Below are 14931 nucleotides of genomic sequence, written 5' to 3' on the forward strand. Positions count from 1 at the left end.
ATGCTTCCTATCCAGTTCCAGTAGATGAATGCAAAGAACAGCTGGATTTTCTTGTATTCATGCTATTTTCCACATTATCTGTTCTTGCACCCTGAAATGCAAGTCACTGTGCACCATTGACTGTAGGCAGGTAACAAATAGAGATGCAAGTCTCTCACAGCTCAGCAAAATGCATGGTAAAGTGAGGAAATAAAGATTTTTAACCACCAACACATTTTCATTTGACTCAAATAGACAGGACAAAAAATGGATTTTCACATGACAAACTGAGCCAAATGTAATCTTATGTCACTTGTGATACAGGATGTAAAGATTGTAATCTGTTCGTGTGAAAGTAAGAGAAAAGAGACAGATAAAATATCCCAGGGTGGGAATTGCAAAGCAAATCTTTACTCTTGTAGAAATATTAGTAGAACTATGACAAGACCAAGGTTTCATTGCAAACTCTCTTGTATTTAAAGATTCCTGATATTATTTTAACATGCTATCCATCAAAATTCACAGTGAATGAGGCAAGATTCCCAGGTACTGCTGGAGGGGACAGTGACAGAGGCCTTGTCAATGCTTCAGAAACCATGACTGAGTGACAGGAATAACCTCTCATCAATTCAGGAAGGAGCCTTTAGGAAAGATCTTCCTCACCTGACTTCTCTGTGCCTCTGCTGATTTATGCCAGATGGACAGGTCTTGTGTCATGGAAAGTACTTGCAATAATTAGAAGAGGCTTGCTGTTGAACTTACAAAAGGAATGAGATAAAAGTTGTTTTGTCATTTTTTTTCCCTAACATTCTGGTCTTGCACCACATTGATGGCCTGCAGTTGTCTCCTTGAGCTACCACCACTATTTCTATTTTTCAAAAAGAAAAATCCTATTTTGTTTACTACTGAAAGAATTATAAAGAAATAAAGAGAAAATGGTTTTTGCTCTTTCTTCTGACCCAAGGATGTCTAATGAGTCATCTAAATTCAGATCATCATTCAGTCATCTAAAGTCTAGAGAGCCCACAGTACTGCAGGAGCTGTTTCTCCATGACATTCACAGTCTAACATTATCTGTCTGTCCAAATTTGGTAAGTTTTACATTATTCAGTGAGTCTGACTACAGGAATACATAATTGTCACTGAAATAAAATGAAGTTATACAGATTACAAGGGAAAAAAGCCCATCAGATGAAGGCATAAAAGTACCCTATTTGTTTCATGTGGATGAATACTTCCTAGAATTTGAGGGCTCTTTTCAGAAGAATGGTATTTAGAATCTCCACCTCAGTCAGGTCTTTGGCACAGACAAGGGTTTACTGATTTCTGTATAAACATTGAAATTAAACATTTGGTTTCATACAGCCAAGGCCAGTTTAATTCCTCCTACTATTAATTCTAATTCAGATTTACTATAACCTTCTTACCTCAAGATCTACAAAAGATTTCTGGATTGAAATTTATGTAGAAATACAGCTGTTCTGTGGTTCAGTCACAAAAAGTACAATGAAATAAGTACAGCAAAGGCAGAAAAGTCAGAATATCTATTTCTCATAATTTTCTAATACTTTGATCATTATGTACATCCTGAATAGAAAATATCCTCTCCATAAAACAGCTTTTTGAAAATGCCATTTCAAAAACATTGAAAAAATGAAATATTTTGCCAGCTCATGTACTGGTTTAATTTTTAGGAAAATATTTATTGTCTTCGACTGATGTTCAGATCAGTCTTTTATCTCAAGCATGGACTTTACTGAAGAGCTCTGCATTGTTCTGCAAAGCTGAAAGGCAAAGTCTGTGTGTGCCTGGCTCTCAGCAATAGTGCAGCACACACCTCTCGAGGAGAGCAGGCAGCAGTGCCTAGGGAGGTTTCCTTGGCTCTGCTGGGCTGACTGCTTGGCAGCCCTTTCCTTTAGGAAACTAATGCAGTGGGAATAGACATCTCAGGAGACAAAAGTTAGTCTGGAAACTCTCATCCCTGGTTGTTTGAGGGGATGACTCAGAGCCCCTTCACGAAATCTTATCATGCTCTTATCTAATTTAGCAGTTCCTGACTCAGAGATGGCTGCTACAATATGTCAGAAAAACAGTAATTTTTGCCCCACACCTTGTCACACATGTGGTTAACAATCTCTGAAATTAGGAACCAGCCTATCTTTTCCACTGGTAGCAATAGAGACTCAATAAATCTTTCATGTATGATAGCAAACAACCTCCATCATTAAAACAATTTTGTTATTCTATCTTTTTTCTTTTTCATAGGTCAATTTTTCAGTTGTGAAATACATTGCAGTATTGAAAAACATCCTTTGGGAGTTAATTTAAGCAACTATTTGGGCCTGACACCTTTTTTTCTCTTACACAAGCTACACACCACAATTTCATTAATAAGGACATCACATTAATTCATAGAAATGTAAACTTTTCCTATGCCAATGTCTCCTTAAGAAGACAACAAAAGTCTTCTGAGTAAAAACTGTACAAGAAACCCAGCCTACCCTATGCTCCAGTACTAGTAACACCAGAGGTTCCTCTTTCTGAGCTTTACCAAGGGGACTTACAGCCACAGCACAGAGTTAAGGTTGAGACTAGCAGCTAATCAAGGCATGGCTTAGTTGTATGTGGCTCTGAAATTTCAAGTGAGGGAACCTGGAAAATGGTTAAGGGATTAAGGAAAAAACAAACAAACAAACAAAAAATCCAACAACCTCCAATCTGTTAAATGCAATCCAAGGTGTTTATTTTAAGTTTCATTAGTGCTGCTAAACATAGATCCTGGAGAACTGGATACTGGTTGGTGGAGATCCAGAATATTTATGTGTTGTGTGCAGGAGCTGAAGCACCTCTTCCCTCACATCTGTGCCTAGCACACGGTGTCTCCAGAAAAAAAAAGGCAGGAATGGAAAAGAACATCCTTTATTTCTCCTGTCAGATGCTTCTGCTCAGACCTCAGCAATCAGAGCAAGAAACAAATCCTAATGTGGAGTTTGTATTAGGGCACGTGTAGCTTGTTTTTCAGGTTCTTGTTTGCAATGACCCTCTTGGTGCTGAGGACAGTGTGTGCCACTTACACAGCTGCTTCCAAAGGCTGACTTGGGTACAAGCACAGACACTGAGAGACTGGGATGTACTGACACCTTTGGATGGAGTAGGGAAGAGTGGAATGTTTATCACAGACTGTGTAGCACAGAGGCTTTCCTGCCTCTCAGTATGAAAAGGGAATTTTGATGAACTGCACAGTAAGGCTGCTGGAACCAGAAGGCTTTGGAGGTGTCTACTCTGACACCAGATGATGTCCTGATGGACAGGACTCCACACCAGCCCTGACAGTTTCCTTTTGCCATGTACAGCTCACTCTGATTTACAGCTGCACTGGCAGCTGAGCAACGTGCAGCTGAGTACCAGAGAAGCTGATCTGAAAAACTTCTGAAGCACCAAGTAGTGACCCACAGCCACTTCCACAGAAGACTGTAGTAATCTCCTCCTGCTGGTAGTGGAAAGGGCAGCCCTCAAGCTGAAAAATTATCTGACAGATGAAGGTCCAGCTATGTCTTCTCCTTCCTTTAGTGTATATATGAACTCTCTGGGAAAAGTAACAAGGAAATGCTGAGTATTGCAGTAGTAGTAGACAGGTAATGTTCAGCTTCACTTTTTGTTGGAATAGCAAATCCAGCTGGTGATGTGGAAGAGATGATCTCCAGCCACAGGAGATGTTACCTTGAATGTGACATCCTCTGGGGCTCAGTTCTTGACCAAGTGAAGCCATGCTGGTAGAGCAAGAAGTACTGAACTTCCCCCTCTGGTAAACGAGGGACAGAACTCCAGCTACATCTCTGGTTCAATGCTGGGGCTGAGACCCCTGGAAGGTGATCATGCCAGGGAGCATTTTAATTATATTGGCCAGGATGAAAAAACCCTGATATTTTCTATCCAACCTTTGCAATTATTTATACAAGCTCTGGTATTTTGCAAAATGAAGGGAAGATTTTTTTTTTTTGTGTTTGCAGAGTTTACACAGGGAGAGCTCCAGCTCTCTGTTTACCACTGAGTCACCAGCTTAACATCAATTTGACCAATCCACATTAAGCTGCAGCCAGTTACTTCCACCTTGGCAGCAGCAGTTCCCTCTCACTGCCAGCTAACCCCTGACACAGAGCTCTGCAGATGCTCTTCCCACAGAAAGTTCCTGCTTGTTTAGGACCAATTCTTACTGTAACTGATGCAGCTTATGATGGTTTTTATGTACTAATTGCCATCCAAATTGTCTTGGTGACTATTCATATTAACTTTGTATGCTGGAGTGGCTTGTGAGCTGCAGGATGTAGAAAAATAGGCTACATCAATTTCTGCTTTGAATGGGTGAGTTGAATTTAAGAAAGGGTTCATCTGAGAAACAGAAATGCAACCATACAGTGTATCTAACTCAGAAAGTCTCAAAAATTCAGGCCCAGGTACAAGGGAAGTGCATCTAAAACACAGCTTTCCTTTTCTAAATATTCATCATCTTCCTCCTCAATTTTCATAGTAGTTCACTTACAGTTCTCTTGGAACAAAGGCTGAGCCTGTAATTATCAAATGATGCATGCACTGGCTCAGTGTAGACTGAGTCTGGAACTCCCAAGGGACAGGACACAATTGCTCAGCACCCATTACAGTTTCACTGACACTTAGGAGCATGAGTACAATTAGAAATTGCAAGAAATTCTCAAACTGACTCCAGGAATCCATAAAGGCTAATTTTAATCTTCCTGAATGTAGGTTTTCTTGCAGAATAGAAATCTGGGAGCAGATGCTGCCCTAGAGAGCTCAAATATTTTTCTTGGAAGAAACCCTATGCTCCTTGTGAAATAGTTAGCAGGGGTCTGATCTGTCTCTCCTTTCTGTAAACATCCTAGTGTTTACAGCAACATCACAATGTTAAATATTACTGTACCAAGTCCAGATGTCCCAACTCATAAAAAACTTCTATGAAGGCAACAGGAATTCTTCTGTGGACAAGGCAAGCTTCAGCTTGCTCTAGATGGATGTAACCAGAGCCAGAGTTTACTCTCAGTTGCACTGGCACGAGTATGACAAACTCCATAAAGGTCCAGATTTATAGTGGACTGACTGACAGCAAAACACGTCCCTAGATACTGAAATATACCCAAAGGAACCAACATGTTTGAACATCTCAATGGAAACAGCCAGTAGCACACCTTACCTTTTGACCTTTCACTCCAGTTGTGATTTCTGTTTAGCTTTTAACTGTTGGAAGTCCAGATTTTCCTTTTGCCATATGAATGCCTAACAATTTCTGTTTGATTAATACACCATCTTCCTTATTCAGGATACCATGGAAAGCTAAGCAAAAGAAAATTAGATGTAGCAGTAATTTCTTATTGTGTATTCTAGAAGGAAAAAGTTTTCCCCCAGGAAATACCCATGCATTCCCACTTTGCTTCTTGCAGTTCTACTTCACACATCCCCATTCCCATCCTCCCTGGATGAAGATTACAGGTCCCAGCCATGCACTCACAGTTCCTTAAGCCAGGGGCTCACCACAGGGGCTTGTGGAATTGACACAGGGACCATCCTGTGCAGTATCAGCCAGGAGGAAGTCAGGAGCCAGATTTGGATTCAACCTTCAGTCATATGCCACGGGTAACACATCCTCACCTGCCCAAAGCCAGAGGGGCTTTCCAACTCCTTCCCAGGCAAACCTCAATATGAAATGGGTGTTTTCAGGATGATTCCATTGAAATCCTACCTGACCCTTTACATCACATTACAATATTTGCAGCAGGTATAGGTGTGCTTCTCTAGTGAGAGTGCTGGTACAGGTGATGTCATAAGGTGCTCTCATAATAACACATTGTAATGAAAGCCTGCATCTCATTCACACAGCTACTGAATCTACAAGACTCCACTGTAGACTTTCTCTGCAACCATCTTTTAACAACTGCATCCCAAAGAGCCTTGGTGCCTTCCTCTTACATACTTAACACTTTGCTATTTGTTTGTTCCAAAGTGTAACAGATGTATAAAAGCCTTGATCAATGGGTGCAGTGTTTTTGACTGGTGTACTGCCTTCTGGATAGGAAAACTTTATCTCCTGCCTATTTACACTCTAAGTACTTCAGCATATCAGGTTGTAGCATGCTCTGGTCTGTTAAGAGATGTGGTGTTTTTCCCAGGGTCACACTTTTCCCCACATTATTGCTAGAACTGACACCTCTTGAGGAAGACTGCCTGGCTGCTCAGTGCAGGGTGGCTGTTGAAAGCTGTCAGCCGAGTGTGGGGGACATGGAAGACAATCCTGTTCTGCCTGCACAACACACTCAGTAGCAGGGAGTGTTGCAAGGAGCCCAGCAAGTCACAAAAGCCTTTGTGGAGCTGCATCAATATACAATGAACACCACAGCAAAAGCAGGAACAGGATCCTGTTGTGTGCCAGCAGGCACCGTGCGCGACAGCTTGTGCTGCATGGCTCCAACACCAGCGTGCCAGCAGCTCTGGGCATGCAGAAGCCCAGGAGCAGCACCGTGCCAGGGCTGGCTGCTCCCCCCAAGGAATGGGGGGGCTGCAGCTCCATCTCCACTCCACTGCCATCTGCCTTTGGGCAAGTCCCTTCACCACCCTCAACCCTTTGCAGCTTCTGTGGTGGCAGGTTATCCCTCCCTGTATAACGGCTCCACAGACCACTTAACTCCACAGAAAATATCCTGTTTTAGATTTGTACTTTGGATTATATCCCACTTGTACAATGCCAGGAAAAATAAGGCCCTGCTGCAGTACTCTCTTGCAACTCAGTTAAGATACCTTTTTTCAATATAACTTCTCATGCTTTGTCAAGAAGTTTGGTTTTATGAAATGTATCAGTTATTTTCTTTATTCTTTAGGTTCTATATAGGTATTACTAAGTGCACATTTTTTAATATTTTATTAAATTTTGAAAATCTTAAAAGAAATTAGAACCAGTAACACATGAACTGCAATACACCAAAGGGCCGAAGAGGTCTCCTAATTATACCACTCTCTTAAAAATAGTTTGTATATATTGGGATTGACCAGGACTGATTTACAGTTCTAGGAATGAAAATATGATACAACTGATCCAACAGATAACTTTATCGAGGAGATGTCACAGGCCTGGTCTCCATAGAGCAGGAGACTGTAATGAAGAATTGCTCTAGGGAAGAGTGAGCTGTTTCCAGAAGTCAGCAGTTTTGGAGCTGGCTTTAACCAACCACATTGGAAAGAATAATTATGGACCCCTGTACTTCTACACATATTGTAAGTGCAGCTTTGAATAACAACCATTTACATATGCAGAGCATTCCTATTAATCAATACTATTTAACAGGTAACATCTATCAGATAATTCAGTTACATACTGAGGAACGGGAACACAAATGATTTAAGCACTGTCTCTTCAGAAGGGGAACCAGCTATTTTTCTACAAATGAGGAAGATGGAAAGAAAAAGAAATTAATACATCAGTCAGTATTATTTCAGTAGCAGTATAATTTAAAATAAAAGAAAGAAAACGTTTTATATCAACATGTGTGTAATTACAGATTTAAGTCCAGGGTTGTGGCTTTGGACTTTAAAAGCTCTCTATAGAATCATGTCCCCAAAAAATGGCCAAACGGTGTCCTATGCCTAACAGCAGCATTCCTAAAGTGCGAGTGAGTGGAAACTTTAATACAACTCAGAAAACCTTTCTTCTCTGTTTTGGAATCAAAACCCCCAGGACAGGGCTGGACACCCCTCTCTACCATTTCCCCACTCTCATATTTGTCTCCTGTTACAGCAGCAGCAGCTCTAAGTAAGCAAAAGTAAAACTTCCCTCACTTAATTTGCTTTTTCTGCCCCTTTGGTGTTTCATGTTCTCTAATTGTATTCTAGAGGCTTTTAATGAGAGCTGTAAATGATTCAGGGTCATTCACCTTTGTTAAGAACAAGCAACAGAAAAGAAATACACGCTCCACAGAGAAAAAAAAGAAGTCCTACTGAACAGTGGTAGCTTGTTGATGAAGGAAGCATATATTAAGAATTCTATAATCTTCTCAGAAAATATATGCTTACAAGATGTTTGAAGATTACAGTACACAAAAGGAGAGATTCCCTAGGATTATTTATGGCATGTCCCTCATTTGACACATCTGGCTGAGATCTTTGGCAAGATTTCTCAGCATTTGTTTCCCTGCACAAGAGGACTAGGCTGGCTTTACTGCCTTTCATCCCCACTGCAGGAATTCATAAGGTGCAGAATTTCCCAAGTGGCAATTACAAAGTCCACTGTCTTGCCCCTTCAGAGACACTTGCTAATTTACAGCAGAGGTGATTAATTACCTTGCCTCTATTAAGCAGCACTTGCCTGTTTGGTTCAAGGTTAATCTATAAAAGTATATATTACAAGTTTGAACCATTATCCTTCAAAAGTCCACAGGATACATTTGACTAGGGAATCCTATGACTTAGGTGCACATTAAAACATGTATCCCAGGATCTAAAACTTTTCAGTATTCCCATTTGTTCAACTACTGCAAAGCCCTGTGTGTTCACAGCCCAAAAACGTGCAGTAAGAAAGTGACTAATATCTCAAATCTGGAACACAAAAATGTGCCCCTGCATTTAGATGAACATTTAATTCCAATGAACAGGCTATACTTGCAATCTTTCACCCTTTGTTTATTCATTGCTTGTATCAGTGACTCATTCCACCCACAGAAAAATCAGCAGAAGGGCACTTAGAGGAACATTTTACAACTATTCCTCATTTTTCCCCCCCAGTCTCCTCCAATTTCCTCCAACTCCATCTAGTCCAGATTCCACCTCTACTGCAGCATGTACAACAGCAGTAGAAATTAATGGATCACCTGGTCTCAGAGATAGTCCCTCCATCTCTTTTCTAGCTGGTGGTGAAGTGCTCTGGGCTTTCTACCTCTGTGACAGGAATTGTAGGATAGAATGTTTTCTAACCAGATCTGCTTACAAGATCGAACAATGGGGACAGCAGTTACCTGGTGTAATCATGTCCACAACTCCTACATTGCTGCACTAAGATTTTGTAGAAGGCTAGAAGAGAAACAACACATAATACTTGGTAAAATAATTGAGGTTAGATTAGAAGTCTGTAGTTTCCAGGGTCTTTGCTCACGTTCTTCTTGTAAACTGGAACAACAATAGCTAGATTCCAGTCAGCAGGGACCTTCCCAGATCTTTGGTAGGATGATCAAGAGGGGTTCTTCCATACCATACACCACTCCTTCAGAATGCTGGGATGAATCCCATCAGGCCCCATGGACTTGCGAACATTCAGTCAGTACAGCTAGTCCCTTACAATTTCAGCATTCACAAATGGAAAGTCACTTTCTCACACTAGTGAACCTCCATCTCAGGAGACTCCAACAGTGACAAGGCAAAATTCCATCAAGGTAACAAGAAAGGCAGTCTAGATTTCCTTCCTTAAACAAATGACATAGCCAAGAGAAAATCAGATGAAGATCATCTGTTAGCATAAAAAAGCAACAATTCACAGCAAGGTAATACGAATCCCATTAGAAGGAAAAGCAGCATAAAACTCCCCACAATTATTGAAGCCAGCTTACACCAACAATTTACATTTTGAGACACCCTATAAGCAGTCAGACCATACACTTGGTAGAATTGAGAAAGGTAGTTTCTGCCCAATGTGAAGGTTGTTATCAAACCAAGAGATGTTATATCATGGAAACAATGACACCTGTTCCTCAACTGATAAGATTTGGTTTGTGTCCAGTTCAGTGAATGGGGCGGGGCACTTGCTTGTGTAAACTCTATAAATACACAAAACAAAGGAACTTGGAAGTTAGCCCTGGAAGGCTGATGTCTTGTACACAGAAGAAAACCAAAGCAGGGGTTTACAGGTATATTAAATCCAATTGTCTATTAATTATTCTAGTACTTAGAAACCCTATTTCATCTATGCCAGGTCACTTAATTCCTTAACAACATTTGAAAGCTACAGTTTCAACTACCTGTCCTCTTTACACAGTGTATGACTGTAGAATAGAGTGCGTACTTGGGACGTGAATCCAATGCTATTGTGACTACCTATTCCTTCCTCCTTCTCTAGAGACAAGACAGTGGATGCACTGTGATTTGTGACAGTAGTTCAGGTGCACTTTATGAATTCCAAAACTATAGACTTGGCTAGTAAAAACTTGTAAGCCTCACTGCTTACTCAGTAAATAGACTACTAGGGTCCTTTTTGTATGTCAGCTGTACAATATAAAACCAGATATATACAAGTTAACAGACAGAAATTCAGTATCTGATTCTACAGTGGTGAAGAATAGGGGTAAATGAAAATACTATCAGTACAAAAAAGAATTTACACCAAGCTACAATTCCCTTTACCTCAGATGCTTTTCCTGTGATACGGTAAGCTAGTATTACTGTAGCCATTTTATGGATTATAACTCTTTTACTCTACTTCCACTGACCAAACATAAAAATTCTTTGTAACAAACTGAGCAAGCTGGGGCTGGGGTGGGCTGGATGTGGGAGGGTGGGCTGGATGAGATGACCAACACAGAAAAAGAGAAAAACACAGGCAGAGGGAGAGACAGATGTCTTGCACCTTATTTTTTTCTCCATTATGAAATCCATCTCATCTACATTTATAGCACACAATCTTGTCAAGATCTCACTTGTTTCAGGCAATCAAAAAAGGAAGGAAAAAACCACAGGTATAGTGGCTTTGTAACTCGCCTTTCAGTCTCGAGAAAAACAGCATACAGATTTTTAGCAGTAAATCTTTAGATTAAGCTTCAGAGACAGGCTTTATTTACAGCTACACAAACCCCTAGATTTCTAGGTTTTCCTTAGAAACTCATTTAATTGCTTACCTTGGGAGAGCAATAAATTTCAAGGTTAATTTTTTCCCACACTTGTCAATGGAAGATTAACCAATACAGACCTTTTTCCCGCCAAATTAACTGAAGCACAGTTTTAACTGAACAAATAATTCTGTGACTCCTGAAAGAGGTAATGTAGTCATAAGGACTGCAAAAATGGATAAAAAGAGGACAGGAGAAACAGTGGGAGAGAACTGTTAGCTGGTCCCCAGCTACTAGTCCAGACAGAATTGTACAGGAGGATTTATGTCTAATTGTGAGTTTAACCAGACATGACTACTTTTTATCTCTGTAGGATCCTACTCACAGATAACTCTAAATACATCTACACGGTGGCAGACATGTAGTTTGGAAGGCTTATCTCACAAAAAGCATCATCAACTCTGTCCACTCCTTAATATGAAACTTGAACATGCAAGAGAAGAATGAGGTAAATATTCTTCTGTGGTACCCGACCTGCATGAAAATGGTAGTACATCCTGGAGTTTTATTAGTATGTTAGAAAGTTATTTAACAGGTTAAGATATAAACCTATCCCTGGCTCCTGCTGATTTAGAGAGAAAGGGGGAATCTTAACTTAGAAATTCTCTTAAAGATCCACAGTGACATTCACAGAGCTCAATTTAACACCAGAAGTTTTAAAACCTCAGTTTCCAAGATGATCATATTGTGTGGTTCCAGGAAGTTCATTATTTGCATCAAGCTTTTACAGATACCAAAATGACAGCTCTGTTCTACAAGGCACTGAACTTTATATTCAGCGAGAAAACCTGCCCCAAAACCCTCACCAACTACAATCAAAAAAACTCTTAACATTCTTTGTCATGGAAATGAAAGAGATTAAAAGTCAGCACTGAGGTCTTTGGAAACAGCTGAAGCCTCATTTTTCAAGGGGCTGACTTAACTGGATAAATAATACTGTTAACTTGGATCACATTTACATGTTTTAGCAGAAGAACACACGAGAATCTGGTAGATGACTCTGGTATGTCCACACAAATGTTATGGAAAGACTGCAGTCAGTATTTATAGGTTTCTGTCTTCTGTGGAAAATCCCATTTTTATGAGCATGCTGGAAGTCTTAGGATAGGGCAGACTTTGTTCTCAGCTAAGATACTGTCTTTCAAAAATGTTTTGATAGAGAGCAAAACCATGACAGCACCGTGAAAACAAGCTTATTGTGCTTTCATAAGAGAAAAGCACTGCAGAGGTACAATCTACACCCTTAGCAAGAAAAAATAATTAATTTTATGAAAAGTCTCTTAAGTTGTCTGAAAGAAAAGCCTTTGTCAAAGATATTAAATATTGCAAAGAATGGAAAAAAGCATGAAATTTGGTCTCTTTGTTTGGTATTATGTAAAGCTTGAAGAATTCATTTTACTATTGACACCTGGCTATATACTCCAGTGGTTCAACCCTCCAGTTTCAGAAGGCTCTTTAACATGACTCATGCCCACATTTTAATGTAATACCTCCTGACCTCTAGGTGCTGTTGCTCCAGGGCATTCAGGAGAGTGCCTAGAAGCAGATTTTCTGGCATTCCAGGCTGTTATATGAATATAAAACAAAGTAAGCCAGGACTGAAGACTCATGCAGTGCTTGATAAGCTATGCTTTTGGTCAGGAATTCAAAAGCCACATATTTATAAATAAACAATGAAACCACCATATTTATATAAATAAGCCTGATGCCTTAAGATTTTAGCCTTTATATTTTTCAAATCCTGTACTGCATTAGTACATAACTCTAAGCTCCACATAAAATGTTAATTATTGTCTTCCCTTTTTGGTCAGTGACACAATTCCTCTAGCCTAAAACTCAAGGATGCCCTATAGCCTCAGGTCCCAAAAAGTGTAAAGAAAAGTGAACTGGCAGGGGGGAACGAACTGGGGGGATATGACTTCATTACCTGAAAGTGTAATTGGAGGATTAACCCCCTGATTTGCAAACAGACCAAACTTGTATCTGTCTTGTGACCATTGTCCATTTTGGGTGTAGCCCCTTGAGGAGGCTTCATCTGCCCTTAATGTACCTGAAGGCTCTTCATTAAATATATCCACTTTTATCCTTTTAACTTTGGCCTCTGTTTCTAGGTAAGCTCAAAAAAGGCATCAAGCCAAAAACATAAAGAGGTTGGGAAACCTCTCATAGCTGACATTTTTCAGTTTGCCTTTCTGTGTTTACATTCATTGACAACCATTCTTCCCATGTCTAGTTAATTAAAATGGGAGCTATGAATGCAAACACTACGGGCTTCCACAGTTTTTAGCACAGATACATCATTTCCCAGAGTGAATAGCAGCTTCTTGTGCAGTCATATTGTATCATACAATATCAAAATTATCTGAAGCTAATGAGGAAATTGGAATGTTGCTGCCCTCAGAGTTCCTGGAGTGTCTGTACAGCATGATCTCCAGTACACTGTAAAATAATTTAGGCTGGAAGAGATCCATGGAGGTCATCTGGTCCAACACACCACACATGGCAGGACCAACTTCGAGGGTGGATCAGGTTGCTTAGGGTTATTTGAGTTCCCAGTATGTTCAAAGATGGGGATGTCACAGCTTCTGTGTAAACTGCTTGATCTGTCTTATCTAAAGAAGAGTCCACTATCTGTTCCATTTCTCTGCTGCAAACTGAGGGAAGTAGCCTGTTGCTTATGCATACACATTTGCCCGCTCACTAAACACAAAATTGGGTTTAGCACCAACTGCACAACTGATGTTGCTTCTGTAATACCTTCAGAAATTAATGTTATGTAAATGCACATCCACATCCAATGCCAAAAGGCTTAAGATGTATTGTGCCTAACTTCAGCTAACTGAAAGTTAGCCCAGATTTCTGTTCCAAACTATCTACTGTCAACAAAGATGCGGTACAATGTTACTGCATATCTAAAGATGAAGCTTCACAAAAGTTAAATTTCTCTCCACACTTTTTCTAGCTTAGATCAGGCATCCTGCCAACCATAATTTCATGTATTTTATATATTAGATTGCTACATCTTTAAGGGGAAGAACTAGACAAAAAAAAACTCAGGGTGAGAGAATGCACAGAAACATCAAATAACTACTAAGTGATCAGCAGTGTAGCCAGTTAGTCTTTGAAAATTCTGTAGCAAATGCTTTTCTTGTTTTTTTCAAACTGAGCACTTAGTCACAGCTTCAAGTGAAAACATGTACAGCAAGTTCAAGTCTTTAACTGATCACCAGACCAACACACATACAAAAAGCATAATTTAATTTTCATCTTTTTGCTGTAAGCATTAACAATGAAATATTTAACTGTCAAAAGTCTTTATGAATATCTAAAAGCCTAATACAAATATCCAAACTATTAGTAAACATTTGTAATTTGAAGTGTTAACAATAAGACATTTAATAACTCTGCATTAAATCTAACAGGCCTTTTCTAGAAGAATATTAATTTACAGTCATTTTTTCTAACAACTCTTTGTACAATAAAAAATATTAGATTTGTATTTTTCTGCTTCCCTTTCCCACCCAACCACCCACACAGTTTTGCTCTCAGATTGAGCTACTAGCCGATCAAGCCTGATGGTAAAAATCCTCTCAACCAAGGGTCCAAGATCTCAGTTTTAGCATCCAACTCAAATGCTCTTTGGGAAAAAAAATTCCATGTTTTTGCATAATGTGCAAAGTGCAACTTTTATCCAGTGCCATCAGAAGTGTGTGCTGCTATGAACATCACCAAAGAATAAATCAGTAAAAATTAAGACTTCTTAATTTCAATTGCTCTCTTATGTACAACTGTTAGATGATGTCGACAGCAATGACTGGTCAAGTGGATTTTATCCTGGTGCTTACTGGGTAAGGTACTTTCCAATTTCATTAGGTCAAATCTATGTTTTTACTCAAGTTCTTCAGTTTCCTCTGTAAAAAGTTCGGCCAAATCTGCCACTGTCAACACTGAGGCTTCTGACTGTTTCAAGGAAGAGCTTGTGTGGCTGTGGGAAAAAATTGCATGTGGGCATCAGAGAAAGAATCAGTGTAAGTAACGAGCTGTGAGCACTGAAGACAGAGCACACAGTTCAGAGTCAACA

The 14931-nt window shown here is 39.8% G+C and overlaps 1 protein-coding gene across 2 annotated transcripts in view; it reads right to left on the reverse strand.

Moving 5' to 3' along the window:
• Window positions 1-6975: 6975 nt before the first annotated feature.
• Window positions 6976-14931, reverse strand: part of SHPRH (SNF2 histone linker PHD RING helicase) — a 55952-nt gene continuing 47996 nt past the window's right edge. For both annotated transcript variants that reach the window (XM_056487882.1, XM_056487883.1), the window contains exon 30: window positions 6976-14835. In XM_056487882.1, coding sequence (XP_056343857.1) covers window positions 14739-14835 — 97 coding nt within the window. In that variant the 3' untranslated portion in view covers window positions 6976-14738. The remainder of the gene's footprint in view (window positions 14836-14931) is intronic.

This window comes from Oenanthe melanoleuca, chromosome 3 (assembly GCF_029582105.1).
Source record: "Oenanthe melanoleuca isolate GR-GAL-2019-014 chromosome 3, OMel1.0, whole genome shotgun sequence".
In the NCBI taxonomy this organism is placed as follows: Eukaryota; Metazoa; Chordata; class Aves; order Passeriformes; family Muscicapidae; genus Oenanthe; species Oenanthe melanoleuca.